Raw genomic sequence first — 22,078 nt, forward strand, 5'->3', positions numbered from 1 at the left:
TGGAAATTGCCTTTAAAACCACAGCTGTGATGTGAACTTTGGGAAACCTGGAATGAAAAGGCAAGTGCCTTCCCCGAAGGCCTGTAATGAGATGATTGCATGAAGGAGGAGACACCGACAATACAAGAACATCATGGCTGAGAATATTAATTAATTAATGGAAACAACAGCCTCATACCGTTTAAGATATATAGTATCTCACAAAAGTGAGTACACCCCTCACATTTTTGTAAATATTTTATTACCAGTATATCTTTTCATGTGACAACACTGAAGAAATTACACTTTGCTACAATGTAAAGTAGTGAGTGTATAGCTTGTATAACATGTAAATTTGCTGTCACCTCAAATAACTCAACACACTAATGTCTAAACCGCTGGCAACAAAGGTGAGTACATCCCTAAGTGAAAATGTCCAAATTGGGCCCAATTAGCCATGTTCCCTCCCCGATGTCATGTGATCCGTTAGTGTTACAAGGTCTCAGGTGTGAATGGGGAGCAGGTGTGTTAAATTTGGTGTTATTGCTCTCACTCTCTCATACTGGTCACTGGAAGTTCAACATGGCACCTCATGGCAAAGAACTCTCTGAGGATCTGAAAAAAAAATGGTTTCTCTACATAAAGATACCCTAGGCTATAAAAAGATTGCCAAGACCCTGAAACTGAGCTGCAGCACAGTGGCCAAGACCTTACAGCGGTTTAACAGGACAGGTTCCACTCAGAACAGGCCTCGCCATTATCAACCAAAGAAGTTGAGTGTACGTGCTCAGCAGAGGTTGTCTTTGGGAAATAGACGTATACCGTATTTATCGGGGTATAGCGCGCTCCCGCGTATAGCGCGCACCCCTAAAGTTGCCCCGAATTCCTGTGGAAAAAAGTTTTTTTGTACTTACAGTTTTGGTGTCTTGCGCGGCGTCCATGTCGGGTCCAGCGTCCGTCTGCGGGTGTCCACTTCGTCGGGTCCGGCGTCCTTCTGCGGCGTCCTCGCGTCCTCCCCGCTTGTTTCCCGCGCCGAGTTTGAATACTGCGCCGACATATACAGAGCAAGGTACACTCGTGTATTGTCGGCAATGCTCGGCTACTCTCGCGCTGACGTCCTGTACGTCCAGGACTTCAGCGCGGGAGGAGCCGAGACTGCCCGACAATACACGAGTGTACTGCGCTCGGTATATGTCGGCGCAGTATTCAAACTCGGCGCGGGAAAGCGGGTATCGGCGTATACCGCACACCCACGATTTTGCCCTGATTTTCAGGGCAAAAAAGTGCGCGGTATACGCCGATAAATACGGTAAGTGCTGCCAGCATTGCTGCAGAGGTTAAAGGTATGGTTGGAGCCTGTCAGTGCTCAGACCATATGTCACACACTAAATCAAATTGGCCTGCATGGTTGTCGTCCCAGAAGGAAGCCTCTTCTAAAGATGATGCACAAGAAAGCCCACAAACAGTTTGCCTAATGACAAGCAGACCAAGGACAAGGATTACTGGAACCATGTCCTGTGGTCTGATGAGACCAAGATGAACTTATTTGGTTCATCTTTGCTACTACATTGTAGCAAAGTATAGGTATAATAAAATATTTACAAAAATGTGAGGGGTGTACTAATTTTTGTGAGATACTGTGTGTGTGTGTGTATATATATATATATATATATATATATATATATATATATATATATATATATGAATAGGCTCTGCTTAAAGGGGTTGTAAAGGAAACATTTTTTCCCCCTAAATAGCTTCCTTTACCTTAGTGCAGTCCTCCTTCACTTACCTCATCCTTTGATTTTGCTTTTAAATGTCCTTATTTCTTCTGAGAATTCCTCACTTCCTGTTCTTCTGTCTGTAACTACACACCGTAATGCAAGGCTTTCTTCCTGGTGTGGAGAAAGCCTCTTGAGGGGGGAGGAGGCAAGCAGGAGTGTCAGGACGCCCACTAACACACAGCTCCTTTCTCTATCTGCAAAGTAGAGAGTGTCCTGACTATCCAGCTCGCCCCCTCAAGAGGCTTTCTCCACACCAGGGAGAAAACCTTGCATTATGGTGTAGAGTTACAGACAGAAGAACAGGAAGTGAGGATTTCTCAGAAGAAATAAGGACATTTAAAAGCAAAATCGAAGGATGAGGTAAGTGAAGGAGGACTGCACTGAGGTAAAGGAAGCTATTTAGGGAAAACATTTCCTTTACAACCCCTTTAAAGGAAATATTGTTATTTCTCATATTTAATAAATGATCAGATCTGAAAAATACAATTTGTAAAAATATGTTTCCTTCTTTAGTCATAGAAATATTTATGTTGCCTATGTAGATGTATTATTTTTACTTCAGGCCAGCAGATGGTGCTGTAGCGTCCATTCCATATGATATGCAGGCTGTCTTTCCCTGTAGTGACTCATCCTCGTTTTCTTTCCCTTCCTGCCTGTTTAGACGCTTTTATACCAAGTTTCAAATAGAGAGAGATAGTCTGAAAGCAATAAACTGTTGTGCACTCCCTTTAGAAAACCTATTATACATTTAGACAACAGTCACCCTTAATTTATGATTTATTTCTAAAAAAAAGATTTATATAAAGAGCAACAACATAGACAGAGCATCACTTTAAGAATGTATTAATGTTAAAAACAGATAAAAACAGATAAAACAAATAAAATGGACCCTAAATCTACATTTCCTTCCTTTGATGTAAATAATACTGATGTAGCGCCCCTGCCCTGGGCTAGTTAAATTTAGTGCATAACTTGGTGTAACAAGCTGAGCTGCAAATCATATTTTAGGACTGTCAGGTTTATCCCTAAACCTGGTGGCTGATAGCTTCTACCTCCTTCTGGAAGAATGTAAGGGTCGACCGATTATCGGAGCGGACGATTATTAGGGCCGGTATTTGCAAATTTTCAAATAATAAGCATCGGTCAGAAACTTATCGATATTGGTCAGTGTGCAGTACATAGGTGTTTATGCAATTTTTCTATGTTTTGGGAAGCCATTTAATAAGTTAATATTTTTCATGCACTTTATTTTTCCCAGTTTACTTAAAAATTATTTAAAATTTTAATAAACATGTTCAGTTTATACCAGATTTGTGTAGAAATTGTGTTGATTTTTCAAAACTTTAAATGTACAGAGAACTGACACCTGTTATCGGCCTGAAAGATGGCCGAAAAAATCAGTATTGGCCCTGAAAAAATTACATTGGTCGACCCCTAGACGAATGTTCCAGAAATAGTGTAGGATCAGTCACTTGGTTATTAATGTAGGACGAAAGGCCCAGAAGGTATGGCTGAGAAGAAAATAAATGTTTGGGAGGACGTGATCAGAGTTCTCTGTCCTGGGGTCTCCCCCACGGGGACTCAGCCTGTGCATGTAATACAGAAGAGCTATTGATGTTAGGCCTCAGTAGATGCAATGGCTGAGGGCCTGATGGGAGCTTGACTTACCGTATATACTCGAGTATAAGCCACGTTTTTCAGCACATTTTTTGGTGCTGAAAATGCCCCCCTCGGCTTATACTCGAGTCCCCTTTTTTTAACCCCACTCTTCCTCTACAAGTGTGCAAAGTTTGTTGTCTGGGGGACCTACGGCCGGGAGACACCGATTTTTCAAAGTTGGGCACCCCTTCTATATACTCCCATGTTAAATGTAAGTCTAGTCATGGACACAGTGAGGCATGGGCACAGTGAGGCGTGGACACAGTGAGGCATGGGCACAGTGAGGCATGGGCACAGTGAGGCATGGGCACAGTGAGGCATGGACACAGTGAGGCATGCACATGGGAAAAGTGAGGCACATTGAGGCATGCACATGGACACAGTGAGGCACAGTGAGGCATGCAGATGGACACCCTAGGCTTATACTCGAGTCAATACGTTTTCCCAGTTTTTTGTGGTAAAATTAGGTGCCTCGGCTTATATTCGGGTCGGCTTATATTCAAGTATATACGGTACGTACACTTCCTGAAAGACACTACCTGTGTAAGCTAAGCTGGATAGGAAATTTTTCACTGAAGAGTGTTGGAAAAGGTTATGTAGAAAGGTGAAGGGAGGGGCAAAGGAGGTGGACCAGCACCAACAGTAATCAGACACTCCTAGAAGAGGAGAGGGCTATGACATGCAAGATGGGAGGGGGCTTTGCTAGCAAGGTTTTCTAGCAAGTGAAAAGTGCAAGTGAATAAAAAAAAATATGGATAGAAACGCTGCATGTAAGCATTTGCAATATTTGATTTTCCTGTGCTTTATGCCTGTATTTTTTTTTTAGTTTCTTGAAGTTGGTCACTGATTTGTGTCAATGTGAAGCTGAAAATTATATGTAGGGCCCCCTTGCTTTCAGCATGGGCACTACGCTAAAGTTAGTGAGAATGGGAGAGTTACTTTGCTCACATCCGTGATTTGTCTAAATTTGGGACTTCTGTCATCCCAGAAATGTCCACTGGGTCAGTCTGTGGTCAAGGGGTGCAATACCACCCCTTTCCGGCAGTTGGCGCCAGAGGGGTTCTGGCAGAGTAAGTTTTCCCCAGCAGCCAATTGGAGGAGTTTTACCTTGCGGGGCATGCTGGGGGAGAGTATATCTGTGACAGGGATCATGTGTTGGTAAATCTTCGCGGGGTCCCCGTTCCAGTTGCGGTATCCACCTTCAGGGTACGCACATCCATGGACCCCGCCAGCGTGGCCCACCTGGCCAAAGCAGAAGGCTGCATCGAACCTCACCCTGAGGAGAAAAGGGACCCCAGTGTTTCACTGGGTTCCATGGCCTGTTGAGAGAATCCCAGTTTGGGATCGGGCATCCGGACCACTGACAGGTATGCTTGCTGTCATCCGGGGGCCTATATAGGAAAAGTCAACTGGGAGGATTCGCTCTCTTTATTCACCTAAGTCCTTTATTGAAATTGGCCTGTGGCAGAGGCCCTAGAGCCGGGTCTGTGAGAGAGACCTGTTCCTCCCAGCTAGTTCAGAGTGACGCTTCGGGCTGCCAGGCCTATTATAGGGGTCTGTCTGGGGGCACTTCACCCACTCCAAGTAGAGTGGCGATGAGTTACAAAAGTTGGTACTATACAGAGCAGTATTGACTGCTCCATTTAATATCCAGGCCTGATACCGCAATGTTCTCTTCATTTTCCTTCATCAACTTTGACCTTCCCAATACATGTTGATGTTGGCCATGTTTGGCCTGGACAATAAAGCAGTGAAAACCTTTTATTGGCTGTCTGGACCTTCGCTCACTACCGCTGTTCTCACAAATACACCCCTAGACACCGCCAGGGTAACTTAGAAGGCCGATCCCAACATCAACCAGCGGCTCCTTCGGGGGTGGGCGCTACATATATCAGAAGCTGCAGCAGCTCTGTAGTTTACATAATACTATTATTACTGCCGAATGGTACAGCTGGTGTTGTTTGCTGGTTCACAGGCATATCATGCTAATTAAGGTCCTCATGCTGGTGGTTTGAATATTAGTAAATTAGTATATCCCTGCACCTCTAATCAGCTGCAGGGTAATCAGTTACAGGCTCAAACTGGTACCTATATCCATATCTGACTGTTAATATCACAAATAATAACTTGTGCCAACCATGGATGGGCAAATTGGATGCCACTTTTGGTTGCCCTGAAGAGCACACCTGCCATTACTTTATTCATGCTGAAAAGGCTACAACATTACAGTGCAGACTATGATGCCCTTGTTCTTGCTGTAGCTTACAAAGGGATGAGGACTCTGCCCACACTTAATTTGATGAAAGTGCACTGACTGGGTCAATCACCAATACTGGTGGTGACACAATAACAGAGCTCCAGGGAAGGAAAGGTAGTATGTTCCGCTGGAAAGGAGAGGCATTAAAGGAATTAAGCAAACTTCACCTTTGCACTGGTGTTTCCCCCCTGCACGGCAAGGGTTAAATGTTTGGTCTGGGGTGCAGGGATAAGGTGTAATGCTTTCCTTACTCTTTGCTCCAGCAGGGTCCCTCCATCTGTGCTGTGCCGGTCCTGCGAAGCTTCCTCTCTAAGGCACTTTGGGCCTTGGTCACATGCTTTCTTTCTCACCTACAAAGCAGAATTAATGGCCCCGCACTGTAGGTGATGAACCCCAGGGACCAAATATAACCTGGGCAGAAGAGAGGGATAGAGGACATCTTATCCCTGCTCCACTAGACTAAACGAGGGTCCGCAGTGGCAGCTTGCATATTTCTCCTAATACAGTTACAGATAGACACACAGTTAAAATAGCATACATAATTATATTGCAACCCTACGATGAGGGAAAGCTATAGGGCTGGGGAGAAATAGAAGGGAATGAGGAAAGGAAAGCATAGAGAAAGGCAGAATGATCATTTGGGGGACATACAATGGGGAATGACATCAAATCTACCTACCTTGCTAGCTTTTAATATCTCAGACATGAGTGGCAGCCCTTGTGTCACCAGTTCCTCTGTATATTCCTCCTCCTGAATAGACTTGAACTCTTTAAGCAAACACTGGATTAATGGACGCCTGTGCTGGTGGAATGAAATCCGCAGAGATTCCAGCCATGTGTGAAGAGTCCAAGGGACACCTAAAAGGGAAGCAATAAATATATGTATGACTGGCTACGAAACTGTTTATCAATGTATGACCAAAGGTTTGTGGAAACCTGTTTGTTGGACATCCCATTCTAGATTCATGAGTATTAATATGGATATGACCTCCACCCCTTTCAGCTTTATTAGCCTTCACTCCAATAAGAAGGCTTTCTACAAGATTTTGGAGTCTGTGTCTGTGGGAACGTGTGCCCATTTTCCAAAAGAACATGTCTGAGGTCAGGTACTGATGTTGGAGAAGTAGACCTTGCTCACATTTTGCATTCCACTTCACCCCAAAGGTGTTCAGTAGGGTTGAGGTCAAGGCTCTGTGCAGGCCAACTAGGTTCCTACAAGCAGAACCCATGTCTTTTCCATCTAGGTTGCCTTGTTGGTAATTCATCTATGCACCTACATGAGGTTGTTGGTCATCTAATTCCAAAATCATGAACAATAAGGTGTCGCCTCCACTCTCCTAGGAAGGCTTTACAAACGTTTTTTTGGAGTTTGTCTGTGGAATATGTGCCCATTTGGTGCCAACAGAACATTTGCGAGGTCAGGTACTGGTGTAGGGTCAGAAAACCTGGCTCACAATTGGCTTTCCAATTCTTCCCAAATGTGTTCAGTAGGGTTCAGATTTAAGCTGGATATACACTATACAATTTTCTTTAGATTTTTTTCCTTCAGATTTACCAAAACAATATATTATGAGGTCAAACCTTAAGAGTTCCAATTTGTATGCAATCAGGTATTCCCTTGCAGTATGTGGTTTTGGTAAATCTAATGCCGTGTACACACGATCGGTTCGTCTGATAAAAACGGTCTGATGGACCGTTTTCATCAGACGAACCGATCGCGTGTGGGCCCCATCGTTTTTTCCCCCATCGGTAAAAAAACGTAAAACCTGTTTTAAAATTATCTGATGGTTAAAAAATCGATAGAAAAAAACGATCGTCTGTGGGGCACATCCATCGGTTAAAAATCAACGCATGCTCAGAATCAAGACGACGCATGCTCGGAAGCGTTGAACTTCATTTTTCTCAGCACGTCGTTGTGTTTTACATCACCGCGTTCTGACACGATCGTTTTTTTAACTGATGATGTGTATGTAAGACTCATGAAAGTCAGCTTCATCGGATATCTGATGAAAAAATCCATCAGACCGTTTTCATCGGATGAACCGATCGTGTGTACAGGGCATAAAGGAAATCCGACAACAAAAGTTGTATAGTGTGTATGGGGTCTAAGGCTAGTTCCCCCACACCAAACTCATCAAATTGTGTCTTTATTGAGCTGGCTTTGAGCCCTTGTTACAACAAGGTTGGGCACACACAATTGTTTAAAAATGTATTTTATGCTATAGCATTAATACTAAGGCCCCGTACACACGACCGAACATGTCTGCTGAAACTGGTCCGCGGACCAGTTTCAGCAGACATGTTCGGTCGTGTGTATGGCCGATCGGACAGGATTCCAGCGTACATTTGCCCGCCAGACCGTTTTCGAGCGGACAAATGTTTCTAAACTTGCTTAGAAACATGCCCGCTGGAATCCTGTCCGTCGGACATGTTCGGTCGTCTGTACAGACTTACCGTACATGTCCGAGCGGCCGCCATCCCTCGCATGCGTCGAATGACTTTGACGCATGCGTGGAAGCATTGACCTTTCAGCGTCGCGCACGTCACCGCGTCATTGTCGCGGCGACGGCGCAAACACGTCACCGCGCTGTCTGTCCACGTGGATTGTCTCTCATTTCTGTATGATGGTGTGTACAGCCATCATACAGAAATCTCCGGGCGGGCATGTCCGCTGAAAACGGTCCGGCGGACCGTTTTCATCGTACATGTTTGCCCGTGTGTACGAGGCATTACTCAACTCAATCATTTCAAGGGCTGTCTACATACTTTTGGACATGCAGTAGATGTTAAAGTCTGGTGTCCATGAGCTTTTAGACATATGTAGGGGTGTACTTGTTCTAGCTTGAAGCCAACGAGTCAGTATGACGGCCGGCCAATCTTTTAGGAAACCTTCCTAAAACAGTGGAGGCTGCAAATGGAAGGGTTGCCAATTCCATATAAATGGTTAGGTGTCCACATATACAGTATGTGTGGACAAATAAAGACTGCTGACTTTATACTGACTTGCCTGATCTGCCTATTTATTCCAGATCAAGCACTCAGAATTTTGAAGCCAGTGCTCAACTTAACAGCCAGTCAGCCATCATTTTCAGAAGAAGGTCAGCAATCACAGTTTAGGAATGGTTTACTCAAAAATATACACTGTATATACCGTATTTATCGGCGTATACCGCGCAGATTTTTTTCCCTGAAAATAGGGGGAAAATCACGGGAAATCACCGAGCCGTCATCTCCTCTCGGCTCTTATTTGGCTGTCACGTCACACACGCACAGTCCCGCCTCCGCCACCAGCATTGGACCAGTGTTCTGTCTGTCGCAGGAGATGGTCCAATGCCGATGGCGGAGGCGGGACTGTGCGTGTGTGACGTGACAGCCGCCGAGTGGAGATGACGGCTCGGTGATTTCTGGCGGGTGCTCGTCCCCCTCCTTCCCCTCCGAGGTATGCCATAGGTACGCGCTACCGCTACCAAGTAGTTACAAAGTCCCTTTGCAGGCGTTTTTTTTTTTTTTTTGGTCCTCACCTTATGTGTGGGAGGTAATTGGTGTACAAGTACAATTTGCTGTTGATCTTTGTACTTTACAACTAGCAACTGAAGATCAGTCCAAAAATACTACCAAGGTTGACTTTGCACTTGAAAAGCCGAGCTCTGGTCTATTTCAGTTTATTATTGCATATGTCATACGTAATTTCTTATTGCACTTTTTAGGCTGGTTTAATTTTAACTGCATTTACTATTTGGACTAAAAAAAATATTTTTTCCAGAAATTCCCTCTTAAAATTGGGGTGCGCGTTATCCCCCGGCGCGCGTTAAACGCAGATAAATACGGTATATATATATGTATCACAGCAGGAGTTTAATATCCTCCGCCTCCTCGGTTCTCTCCACAGGTCTCATCATTTGAATTTAGTGTCAGAGCATCTCACAGGAAGTTCCATTTAAGCACAACAGGGAATCGATTTAAACACCTGTGACACTGGTCCGTTTTTTAATTTAATTCTGAAGTCTTCAATTACAAGGGTTTGTAGATTGTACGGAAAAGCAATTTACATGGAGCACAGGGAATCTCAACTATAAATGTAACTCTGTTAGTGGAATTAAATTATAACGCAACGCTTCATTACACACCACAAAGGCGTGGACGACACATTCTTCCTATAGAATTATTTAAATGTATTTTTAGGGAGTCTTAAGGAATATTTTAGGAGTACCTGTCTTTTTTACAGTGCCTTGCAAAAGTATTCATACCCCTGACATTTTCCACATTTTGTCATGTTACAATCAAAAACGTAATATATTTTATTGGGATTTGTTTATGTGATAGACCAACACAAAGTGGCACATAATTGTGAAGTGGAAGGAAAATAATAAATGGTTTTCAATTTTTTTTTTTTTTAATAACTATGTGAAAAATGTGGCATGCATTTGTTTTCAGCCCCCCTGAGTCAATACTTTGTAGAACCCCCTTTCGCTGCAATTCTAGCTGCTAATCTTTTTGGGTATGTCAGCTTTGCACCTCTAGAGAGTGACATTTTTGCCCATTCTTCTTTGCAAAATAGCTCAAGCTCTGTCAGATTGGATGAAGAACGTCTAAACAGCAATTTTTAAAGTCTTGCCTCTGATTCTCAATTAGATTTAGGTCTCGACATTGACTGGGCCATTCTAACACATGAATATACTTTTATCTAAACCATTACATTTTAGCGCTGGCTTTATGTTTAGGGTTGTTGTTCTGCTGGAAGGTGAACCTCTGCCCCAGTCTCAAGCATTTTGCAGAATCTAATAGGTTTTCTTCTAAGATCGCCCTGTATTTGGCTCCATCCATCTTCCCATCAACTCTGACCAGCTTTATTGTCCCTGCTGAAGAAAAGCACCCCCACAACATGATGCTGCCGCCACCATGATTTCCCTTCTCAATGTTTTTTTTCTTTGTCTGAATTTCTCACTTCCTGTTCCTCCTCAGTAAGCTGTTCTGGCTGACTAACCCCCAGCCAGAACAGCTCAGATGATGAGGACAAGCTTACTGAAGTGAGAAATTCAGACAAAGAAAAAAAACATTTAGAAGGGAAATCGAAGGAAAAGGTAAGTGAACCAACAATGCACTAGCTTAAAGGAACCTATTTAGAAGATAAAAAACAAACCTTTACAACCCCTTTAACTGTGTTTTTAAGATAAAATATGTATTCACCAAAATTACCTTTGAACGACTCTTGCATCCATCCTCAGAATATACAATTTCCATGTTAAAATACAGACTATTCAAGTGGAGTTTGTCTATCATCACATATTTTTCTTAGTGATGAATTACGCAAAAGTAAGCTTAATAAATGGACCCTAAAAAGTGAAGCAAACCAAAAAGCCACTGGCATACTTCCCTGTGTGCACCACTGGTATGCACGGTCCCCCAGCAGCAAATGAAGTGAACGGCTCATTTATTGCCAGAAGGGGTACAGTTGCCCCTCACAGAAGCATGTTATTGAAATTTAATAACTTTATGATACTTCTAAGAATGAAGGAAATGAAAGATAGAAATATGAATAGATTTGAAAGAAAACTGCTGTCTGATAAATTGCATGAAAGAAATAAGTCTGAATTGCCTATTGTAACCAGATTATACAAAACAGTGTTACCAAGAGTGTTAACAGGCGATCTCAATGATCTTTAGATCACTACCTAACTGTTTTTCCACTTTTGCAGTCAAATTTGAAAAACCCCTGCTACATGTGTGTTCCTCTCACACAGCATACGTGAAATTAATTAAAAACAAAAAAAAAGATTTCTTACCTTCCTAGCTGTTTTTGTAATTACTAGGGTTGTCCCGATACCACTTTTTTAGGACCAAGTACAAGTACCGATACTTTTTTTCATGTACTCGGCGATACCGATTACCGATACTTTTTTTTAAAATGCAGCCATGTCTCCCCCCAAATGCAGCCATGACTCCCCCTAAAACGCAGCCATGTCTCCCCCCAAAACGCAGCCATGTCTCCCCCCAAAATGCAGCCATGTCTCCCCCCAAAACGCAGCCATGTCTCCCCCCAAAACGCAGCCATGTCTCCCCTTGTGTCCCCCAAATGCAGCCATGTCTCCCCCCCAAATGCACCGTTGTGTCTCCCAATATCGGCTTTGTGTAGGTCTCCCCGCCGTCTAGTTTTTCGGCACTCAGGGAACATAACAGCTTTCATTTGAATAGCTGTGTGACCCCACTGCGCGTCGTCATAGCCCCTCCCCCTTGTCGGGGCAGATCACCCGTCCAATCCTGGGACCTGTCTATCAAAGTGCCCGGACAAGGGGGAGGGGCTATGACGACGCGCGGCCGGGAACACATAGCTATTCAAATGAAAGCTGTTATGTTCCCTGAGCGCCTAACAACCAGACGGCGGCAGCGGCAGCAGTTCTCCTACAGTGGCATGTGTTATACATACCGGAGGACTGCTCGGCTCTCTGCCACCTCAGTCTCCTCTCGGTCTCCTCTCCGCCCGCTCTCCACCCCCACTCAGAGAAAAAAAAAAAAAGTACCGGCGAAGCATAGGGAGCATTTGCGCGAGTACAAGTACTCGCACAAATGCTCAGTATCGGTCCCGATACCGATACTAGTATCGGTATCGGGACAACCCTAGTAATTATAGTAAAGTTCTGAGGTATATTAATATTATAAAGTGATGCCTTCGTCCCATTAAATTATTGTAGAGAAAGGGGAGGCGTGTGGTGGACTATAATGGCATCATATGTGCAGTGTATGTACACTCGAGTTTACATACACTGCGCAATTATTGGTACTTTGTATATATCGTTGGTAATAAGTTGATTCATGGTTGTCACAACTGATATTTTACTGTAAATGTTATGGAATGTTTCTATTTTTGTAATAAAAACCTTTTAATTATAATATCGACTGTTTATCAGTTGCACATATGATGCCATTATAGTCCACTCCAATCCTCCCTTTTCTCTAAAAAAAATTTTTGTAATTAGAGGACAGAATGTTTTTTTTTTAAGTGCATTAACATACAATGTACCATCCAAGCCTTAAGCACCACTGGGGTTGATTTACTAAAACTGGTGCAATCAGAATCTGGTGCAGCTTTGCATGGTAGCCAATCAGCTTCTAACTTCAGCTTGTTCAATTAAGCTTTGACAATAAAACCTGGAAGCTGATTGGCTATCATGCACAGCTGCACCAGATTTTGCACTCTCCAGTTTTAGTAAATCAACCCCAGTGTGCTCTATCTAGTGAACTGATAGTGAGATCTGCCAGCACAGTACATATAGAGTTATTTAATGGTAAACATATCTCCCCAGTCCCCTTTCTAACATTAAATAGAAGGGAAAAGCTAAGTAAAAGACCTTCAGCCTCCCAAGGACGATCCAGCCTCTCCACCCCTCTTCCCTGACTCCACAGAATTAGGGCATTGCTTTTTCTTCTTCTTTTGTTTACATGTTTTTTTTATTTTGATTTAAAGTCTGCCCTGCCTCCCCATGCATGTCACTCGCCTTAGGCGAATGATGCGCGCACTGCCCCCTGTGCCAACTTTGATAGGTTCGTCACATATTCCAGGAGGCATAGTCTTTAATTCAACAGGTGGAGGGGGCAGGCCTAGCGGCGCATCATCAAAAGGCCCACCCACTGAACCTGAAAGAGCCTGCAGGCCTCTTGATGACATCAGAGGGAATATGGCAGTGAGGAACAGAGCTGTGGCAGGGCATGAGAGGATCTCAGTACTTCAACGCTGGATCCACTGGATGGGTGAGTATCTGAAATGTGCAGATACCACCATCAGGTAAGGGGGGCCAACAAATTGGAGGAGTTCTTCTATAAGGAAGTAAAAAGGTAAGCAACAATTTTAAAATATTTTTTAGCTTATGCTATGCAATGGGAATGCATAACAAATATAAGCAGGTCTTATCTCAATAGGCTACTAAAGTGGAAATAAGCTCTAAATTTCCCAGTAGGTGCGGCAGTTCACTAAATGCCTTTCTGTGGTCATGTTCAATTAAAGTGTTTGTAACCTTAAAAATGTAATTCACTCTCAGCCCCTCTGTTTTGTCTAGCCATACCACGCTGTTTACTTTTTTTTTTTTAAACAAAGCCTCTAAATACCTTTTTTTCAGAGATCTTCAGGCCAGTCACGTGACTCCTGGCTGCTCTCCTACTCCGATCCAGGGCTACAGTGGGAGGAGCCAAGATCTCCCTCTGACGTCATCCGGGAGGTCACGTGACTGCCGTGCTGGCCGCTCAGCCCCTCCTGCTGTAGCCCTGGATCGGAGTAGGAGAGCGACCGGGAATCACGTGACCGGCCTGAAGATCTCTGAAAAAGGTATTTAGAGGCTTTGTTTTAAAAAAAAAAAGTAAACAGTGTGGTATGGCTAGATAAAACAGAGGGGCTGGTAGTGACATCTTATAAAGTTTACTTCAGTACTAATAGCGGCAGGATGGGGTGGAGACAGCTCACACAGACATAGAAACTGACAGGCAGGGAGGAGGGAAGAGGGGGAGAGAGGGGAGCTGCGAATGACAAAGGCAAGAAAACTGACCACTGTTTCACGGCTCAGCAGCCATGATAAACCATGATCAGTTTACTGGGGGGAGGGCAGAACCAGGCAGGATCAGACAGATTTATTACACCTTAGGCCTCGTACACACGATAGGATAGCCAGAGGACAACGGTCTGAAGGACCGTTTTCATCAGTCCAAACCAATTGTGTGTAGGCCCCAAAGGTTATTTAACCTTTGGTGAAAAAAGTGAGAACTTGCTTTAAAATTTCACCGATGGACTGGTAACCGATAGGTCAAAACCGATCGTTAGTGCAAAAGCATCGGTTAAAAACCCACGCATGCTCAGAATCAAGTCGACGCATGCTTGGACGCATTGAACTTTTTTTCAGCACATCATTGTGTTTTACGTCACCGCGTTCTGACACAAACGTTTTTTTAACTGATGGTGTGTACGCACGACGGACCATCAGTCCGCTTAATTTGTTAACTGATGACAACGGTCCTCAGGACCGTTCTCATCGGATGGACTGATCGTGTGTACGAGGCTTTAGAGAGGGGCAGATTAGACAGCACAAGCACTGTGCTGTTTAACCTGCTATGAGGGAACAGAAGCTTTTTTTTTTTTAGGGTTACAAACATTTTAAGTGCTCCTATATTAAAATTATATAAACAAAGAAGGATTTTAACTTCTACAGTGCCTTGAAAAAGTATTCATACACCTTGACATTTTCCACTTTTTGTCATGTTACAACCAAAAACGTAAATGTATTTTAATGGGATTTTATGTAATAGACAAATAAATATGTGAAAAGTGTGACGTGCAGGTGTATTCAGCCCCCCTGAGTCAATACTTTGTAGTACCACCTTTTTTGCTGAAATAACAGCTGCAAGTCTTTTTGGGGATGTCTTTGCAGATCTAGAGAGTGACATTTTTGCCCATTCTTCTTTGCAAAATAGCTCAAGCTTTGCCAGATTGGATTGAGAGCGTCTGTGAACAGCAAGCCTTGCCACAGATTCTCAATTGGATTTAGGTCTGGACTTTGATTGGTCCATTCTAACACATGAATATGCTTTGATCTAAGCCATTCCATGGTAGCTTTTGCTGTTTAGGGTCTTTGTCATGCTGGAAGGTGCACCTCCATCCCAGTCTCAAGTCTCTTGCAAACACTAATGCCCTGTACACACGATCAGGTATCTGGTGGAATCTAATCCGATGGATTTTTTCATAGGATATCCGATGAAGCTGGCTTTCATCAGTCTTGCCTACACACCATTGGTTAAAAATTCAATCGTGTCCAACGTTGTGACGTAAAACACTACGACGTGCTGAGAAAAATGAAGTTTAATGCTTCCGAGCATGTGTAGACTTGATTCTGAGCATGCGTGTATGGATTTCCCCACAGACGATCGGTTTGTTCTATTGGTTTTTTAACCATAAGAAAAATTTAAAACAGGTTCTATTTTTTTTCACCGATGGATACAAAACAGATGGGGACCACACACGATCGGTTCGTCCGATGAAAACAGTCCATCGGTCCGTTTTCATCAAACGAACCGATCGTGTGTACAGGGCTTAACAGATTTTCTTCTAAGATTGCCCTGCATTTGGCTCCATCCATCTTCCCATCAACTCTGACCAGCTTCCCTTTCCCTGCAGAAGAAAAGCATCCCCACAACATGATGCTGCCACCACCATGTTTCACGGTGGGGATGGTGTACTAAGGGTGATGTGCAGTATTAGCTGAGAGCTGCTTCTCTGATTAATACTCCCCTTGCCTGGCCTGTCAATTTAGGTGGACGGCTATGTCTTGGTAGCTTTGCAGTTGTGCCTTATTCTTTCAATTATGTGCCACTTTGTGTTGGCCTATGACATAAAATCCCAATAAAATACTTTTACCTTTTTAGTTGTAACATGACAAAATGTGGAAAATTTCAAGGGGTATGAATACTTTTTCAAAGCACTGTAAACATTCTTATAAGGGTGTTCCTTAAGCATAATTTTACATACGAATTTTACCTACCTAATGTCCTGACTTTAGCATGGCAGTGCCCAATTTTGTAAATCAAGAAGGGTAGAGTTTTTTAAAAGTGGGTGTGTCTGGTTCAAAAATTGGCAATTTGTGGTTGGGAAAAACTCTACCTGCTTTAATTTAATGTCAGTGACACTGTTCTATGACTGCCCCTGGTTGGCAGAAGACCTAAATATATAAGAACAGGACATGGCTTACCTCCTTCTAGTCCCTGGCTGTCTCTGATGTCAATATCTAGGTACTGCTCCTGGGACAAGCACGCAGAACAATCACACTGAAGTTAAAGGGGTTGTAAAGGTACAATTTTTTTTCCTAAATAGCCTTTTTTACTTTAGTGCAGTCTTCCTTCACCTCATCCTTCGATTTTGCTTTTAAATGTCCTTATTTCTTCTGAAGATCCCTCACTTCCTGTTCTTCTGTCTGTAACTCCACACAGTAGCGAGGCTTTCTCCCCGGTGTGGAGAGCCGTGCTCCCCCCCTCCCTTGGACTACGGGAGAGTCAGGATGCTCTCTGCGTTGCAGATAGAGAAAGGAGCTGTGTGTTAGTGGGTGTCCTGACTCTCCTGTAGTCCAAGAGAGGGGGAGAGCACGACACCCCACATCAGGGAGAAAGCCTTGCATTACGGTGTGTAGTTACAGACAGAAGAACAGGAAGTGAGGATTTCACAGAAGAAAAAAGGACATTTAAAAGCAAAATGGAAGGATGAGGTAAGTGAAGGAGGACGCATGCACTAAGGTAAAGGAAGCTATATGGGAAAAAAGAATTGTACCTTTACAACCCCTTTAAAGCTCCTGATCTGCATTCTTGTTTCAAATCAGTGCCTAAGAAAGTATTGAAGATGTCGGATCAACATGACAGCTAGTATTTTCAAAAGGACAGGTCAACTGTGGTAGCCTTCATGATTTACCTGCCAAAAGCTTTGTATGTCTGAGTGTCCAGTCCTGATATCTATACTGTCCTGCTACACAGCACAGCCTTGTGTGGTAGAACAGGAGATCTGATCTTGTTCTGCTGCAGACAGGGGCGGACTGACAACTCATGGGGCCCCCGGGCAATAGAGGATTATGGGGCCCCCGGGCTTACAGATGGCCACCAAGCCAGGAGGCATTACAGAGGCAGGGCAGGTAAAATCTCAGGATTTTCACATCAAAAGCATGTCGGTTTTGGACATATCAGGGACAGATGTAAAAAAAACATACTGTCCCTGGTTTTAATGAGCCTGGCAACCCTGATGGGGCCCCCTAGTGGCATGGGGCCCTCAGGCAGTGCCCGACTGACTCAATGGTCAGTCCGCCCCTGGCTGCAGATCCTGTCCCTCTGCCAGCCTGGACAAGGTAAGGAAAAGCAGCTGACTTTCAAATTCATCCTTCTGTTACTCTGCTACCTCTATCAGCATGCTCCCTGTACTGCAGCACAACTGATTGGCTCCTGGTGTTGCTCCTCACTTTCCCAGTCAGAGCTCCACTGTACAAGGGACTGCCAAAGGCTGATACCAAGCTAAATTCAGGTACTTACACTACTTGCATTTATAAAAATCCACTTATGTTTTTTAATAAATACAGAGCAGCATTCATTTAAGTATTTTATATCTGCCTTAAGTTTAGCTTTAAACCCCAGGCCTTCTTTTCATGGTGTAGTTAGTGCAAACAGCAGCACTGCCACTGTAAAATTAGGAGCAAATGTACAACTGTAAATAAAGAAAGGAATGAGAGTACACAGATCGCTTGTGACAACCAGCAAAAGAAAAGTATAGTGAAGAAAGAAGACAAAAGGGAGGCTATAAAAGTTAAAAAATAAATAAAGAATGCACAGCAACACATGTTAAAAATAGAAAAAAGTAAATAAACATAGAATGTAAGCAAAATGGCAGATATATATATATATATATATATATATATATATATATATATATATATATATATATATATATATATATATATATATATACATATGATGCATACATATTGCACTGCTAAATCAAATCAGACAATATACTGACCCAAACTCCTGATATCAATGGTCACATCCACATATCCGTGTTCTGCACTGTGGTACATGGCCTCCTTCAGGGCCTTCAGTTTGGCTTTGCTGTTTCGGCTTGGACACAATGGAGTGTTTGCCGTCTCGGCCAAATCCGATCCTTCCGCTAGAATCTCCTCCAGAGATAAGATATCACTCTTCTCCTTTTCAGGCTGGGAAAGCAGCTTACGAAAAACATTCCTGAGAAGTAAATCAAGGACATGCTGAATGCAAGATGACAGGTCCTCCCATGCTCAATGATAACTCCCATGTTTCCCAATGGAGATTAGAAAAACCAAGGTTATTCGAGCTAATGTGCAGATAGGACTGAAGAAAAAAACAGAGTAAGCACTATATGAATCCAAATATCCTCACTAGAGGATTATCTACATGTTTTTGTGGGGTTCTACCAGAAGCTCTGGTTTCCTCCCATAATTCAAAATGTGCTGGTAGGTTAATCGTTTTCCAAAGCTGTCCCTATTGCGTATTTGTCTGTATGATTGTGGAGGGGAAATTGGGCCCCTGTCCAAATCTCCATTTTTACCTTCAGCCTTCTAGCCAGTGCCTTCCATGAGCCATGATCTGTCTGCATTGCATAGAGAGGCACAGAAACCCTGCACTGATGTCACTAAGTATAAAATATGGTATATAATGAAAACAGAAAGGTGAGGAACCAAGGAAAGCCAAATATAAGCAGATTAAACTGTAGCTTTAAGATACACTATATTATCTAAAGCAGTGTTTACCCAACTCCAGTCCTCAAGGCACACCAACAGGTCATGTTTTCAGGATTTCCCTCAGATGAAACGGCTGTGGTAATTACTAAGGCAGTGAAACTGATCCAATCACCTGTGCAAAATAATGGAAAGCCTGAAAACATGACCTGTTGGTGTGCCTTGAGGACTGGAGTTGGGAAACACTGATCTAAAGTATTGGGACGCCTGCCTTTACACGCACATAAACTTTAACCCCCTTAGCGGTATCCCCGAGCGTGACTCGGGGTTGTTTTTCTATGCTAAGATCGGTATCCCCGAGTCACGCTCGGGGATACCGCAGCAGCAGGGCAGCTTACCTTTCGCAGCATCCACAGACAAGTTACTCACCTTGTCCCTGGATCCTGGGATGCATCCCCGCTGTGTGAGCGAGCGGGACCTCGCTCGATTCACAGTGTCCCTGTGTGCTGCCGATCTCCGTTCCCTGCGACGTTACGACGCACGGGGGCGGAGAACGGCGCCAAATTCAAAAACGTAAACAAACACATTACATACAGTATACTGTAATCTTATAGATTACAGTACTGTATGTAAAAAAAACACACCCCCCTTGTCCCTAGTGGTCTGCCCAGTGTCCTACATGTTCTTTTATATAATAAAAACTGTTCTTTCTGCCTGCAAACTGTAGATTGTCCATAGCAACCAAAAGTGTCCCTTTATGTAAAAAATGGTTTTAGAGCAGCTAGAAAACAGCGATAATAAATTATAATCAAAATTAAACTAGACAGACAGTTGATACCAGAAAACGTCAACTTTTGATGCCAGATGACGTCAACTTTTGACGAAACGTGCGTCGGGAAGGTAGCGTGCTGACGCAAGACGTTTCTTCGTTCCGTGTGGACGGGCGTTTGTTAGAGCCGGCCGGCTTTTATCCATTTCTGCTTTTACTTTGTAAGTGTTAACCTTTTTTTATTAAAACTATTGAGTCAACATACTTCACCATGTGGGCATTATCATTTTTTCTATGCATCCACTGACCATAACATACCGGAGGACCCTTAAGATATATTACCATCGCGTGGGATTGTAAAGGCCCTGGCTAGGGGTTTAGCCACATGCTCATACTGCTTTACGTTCTGGTAAGCCTCTCAATTATAGGGTGTTTTGGTGGTGGTGGTCCCTTGAGTCACGATTATCTTACATGCGCTGGTCCTGCTGTACTTCACCATTAAGTTCTTTTTTTGTGTGACACGCTGCGATCTTGTGGCTCTGTGTGCGGGAAGCTTCAACATCCATCCCCTTGTCATCCCCCTGCGAGGATCATCAAAAGGCCCTGGCTGGGGTTTGCAGCCGCAAGCTTTTCATTGCTTGCCATCCGGTAAGCCTCCATCTTTTTATTAGTGGTGTTGGTCACCACATATGATTTCAACATTTTATTCAACATTGAAGAACTTGCTTGCAATTATTTTTTGATTGACACAAAGACTCTATTGCCAGTTATGTGTTTTATTCCTCTTTAAACTAGGGGTCTTTATAATTTCATACAATCTTTATCAATTTTTTTTTTTTTTTTTTTCTGGTATCAACTGTCTGTCTAGTTTAATTTTTATTAATAGCGCAACATTTTTTCTGTTCCTTACTTGATTTTGTGTTTGTATGACACTGTCGTGTTGCAGCTAAGTTAGTTATTTTTAGTGTGTAAGCGCGGTATTCTCTCTTTTTGTAATAAATTATAATCACTTGCAGAATTGTGCGATAGCAATTTGTGGGGAAATTTGTCATAAAAAAATAAGTAATGACAGCGACAATTCTGCAACTGAGCAAATTTCAGTGATTTTGAGTTGATTACATTATTGAATAATTTTTATTATAATTATATTATTATTTGTTATAATTATTTATAATTATTCATATATTATAATTTTGTTTTTTAAAAAAATCATACCCGGGATGCCTACTAGACTCTTGTTTGGTCAGATATAAATGAGTTATTCCTAAGAATTGCAGGCCTACAGTATAAAACGCCAAATTTCCTTGCAAAATAATTGTACCGCTTTTGGTACGTAATTCCAGACAGAATCATACCGCCAGGGAGGTTAATGGCATCCCAGTCTTAGTCCGTAGGGTTCCATAATGAGTTGGCCCATCCTTTTGCAGCTATAACAGCTTCAACTCTTCTGGGAAGGCTGTCCACAAGGTTTAGGAGTGTGTCTATGGGAATGTTTGACCATTCTTACCGAAGAGCATTTGTAAAGTTAGGCACTGATGTTGGGCAAGAAGGCCTGGCTCGCAGTCTCTTCTCTAATTCATCTTAAAGGTGTTCTATCCCAGAAGAGTTAAAGCTATTATAGCTGCAAAGGGTGAGCCAACTCAATGTTGAACCCTATGGACTAAGACTGGGATGCCATTAAAAGTTCATGTGTGTGTAAAGGCAGGGGTTCCAATTTTTTTAACAACACAGGGGTAGATTCAGAGAGAATTTACGCCGGCGTATCTATAGATACGCCGCGTAAATTCAAATCTGCGCCGGCGTATCTTCTTTCTGTATTCAGAAAGCAAGATACGCCGACATTAGCCTAAGATACGACTGGCATAAGTCTCTTTTGCCGTCGTAACTTAGGGTGCATTCTCACGCTGGCCGCTAGGTGGCGCTCCCGTCGTTTTCGGCGTAGATTTTGCAAATTACCTAGTTACGCCAATTCACAAACGTACGTGCGCCCAGCGGTAGTTTTTTACGTTGTTTGTGTAAGTCGTTTTTGGCGTAACGTGGCTCCTGCTATTAGGTGGCGCAGCCAATGTTAAGTATGGACGTCGTTCCCGCTTCGAAATTTGAATTGTTTGCGTAAGTCGTTAGGGCTGGACGTAATTTACGTTCACGTCAAAACCAATACGTTGTTGCGGCGTACTTGAGAGCAATGCACACTGGTATATGTACACGGACGGCGCATGTGCCGTTCGTAAAACACGTCAATCACGTCACGTCAGGTCATAACACATTAGCATAAAACACGCCCCCCCTTCCACATTTGAATTACGCGGGGGTTACGCCGGCCCCATTTACGCTACGCCGCCGCAACTTACGGAGCAAGTGCTTTGTGAATACTGCACTTGCTCCTGTAAGTTGCGTCGGCGTAGCGTAA

The 22,078-nt window shown here is 43.2% G+C and overlaps 1 protein-coding gene across 1 annotated transcript in view; it reads right to left on the minus strand.

Moving 5' to 3' along the window:
- The window catches only part of BTBD11 (BTB domain containing 11), a 379,045-nt gene that overhangs the window by 14,325 nt on the left and 342,642 nt on the right, over positions 1–22,078 (minus strand). Inside the window, exons 10-11 of the mRNA XM_040345198.1 lie at positions 18,206–18,426; positions 6,359–6,537 (exon numbers count right to left, since the gene is read on the minus strand). Of these exons, the coding sequence (XP_040201132.1) occupies positions 6,359–6,537; positions 18,206–18,426 (400 nt within the window). The remainder of the gene's footprint in view (positions 1–6,358; positions 6,538–18,205; positions 18,427–22,078) is intronic.

This window comes from Rana temporaria, chromosome 3, assembly GCF_905171775.1.
Source record: "Rana temporaria chromosome 3, aRanTem1.1, whole genome shotgun sequence".
Classification (NCBI taxonomy): Eukaryota; Metazoa; Chordata; class Amphibia; order Anura; family Ranidae; genus Rana; species Rana temporaria.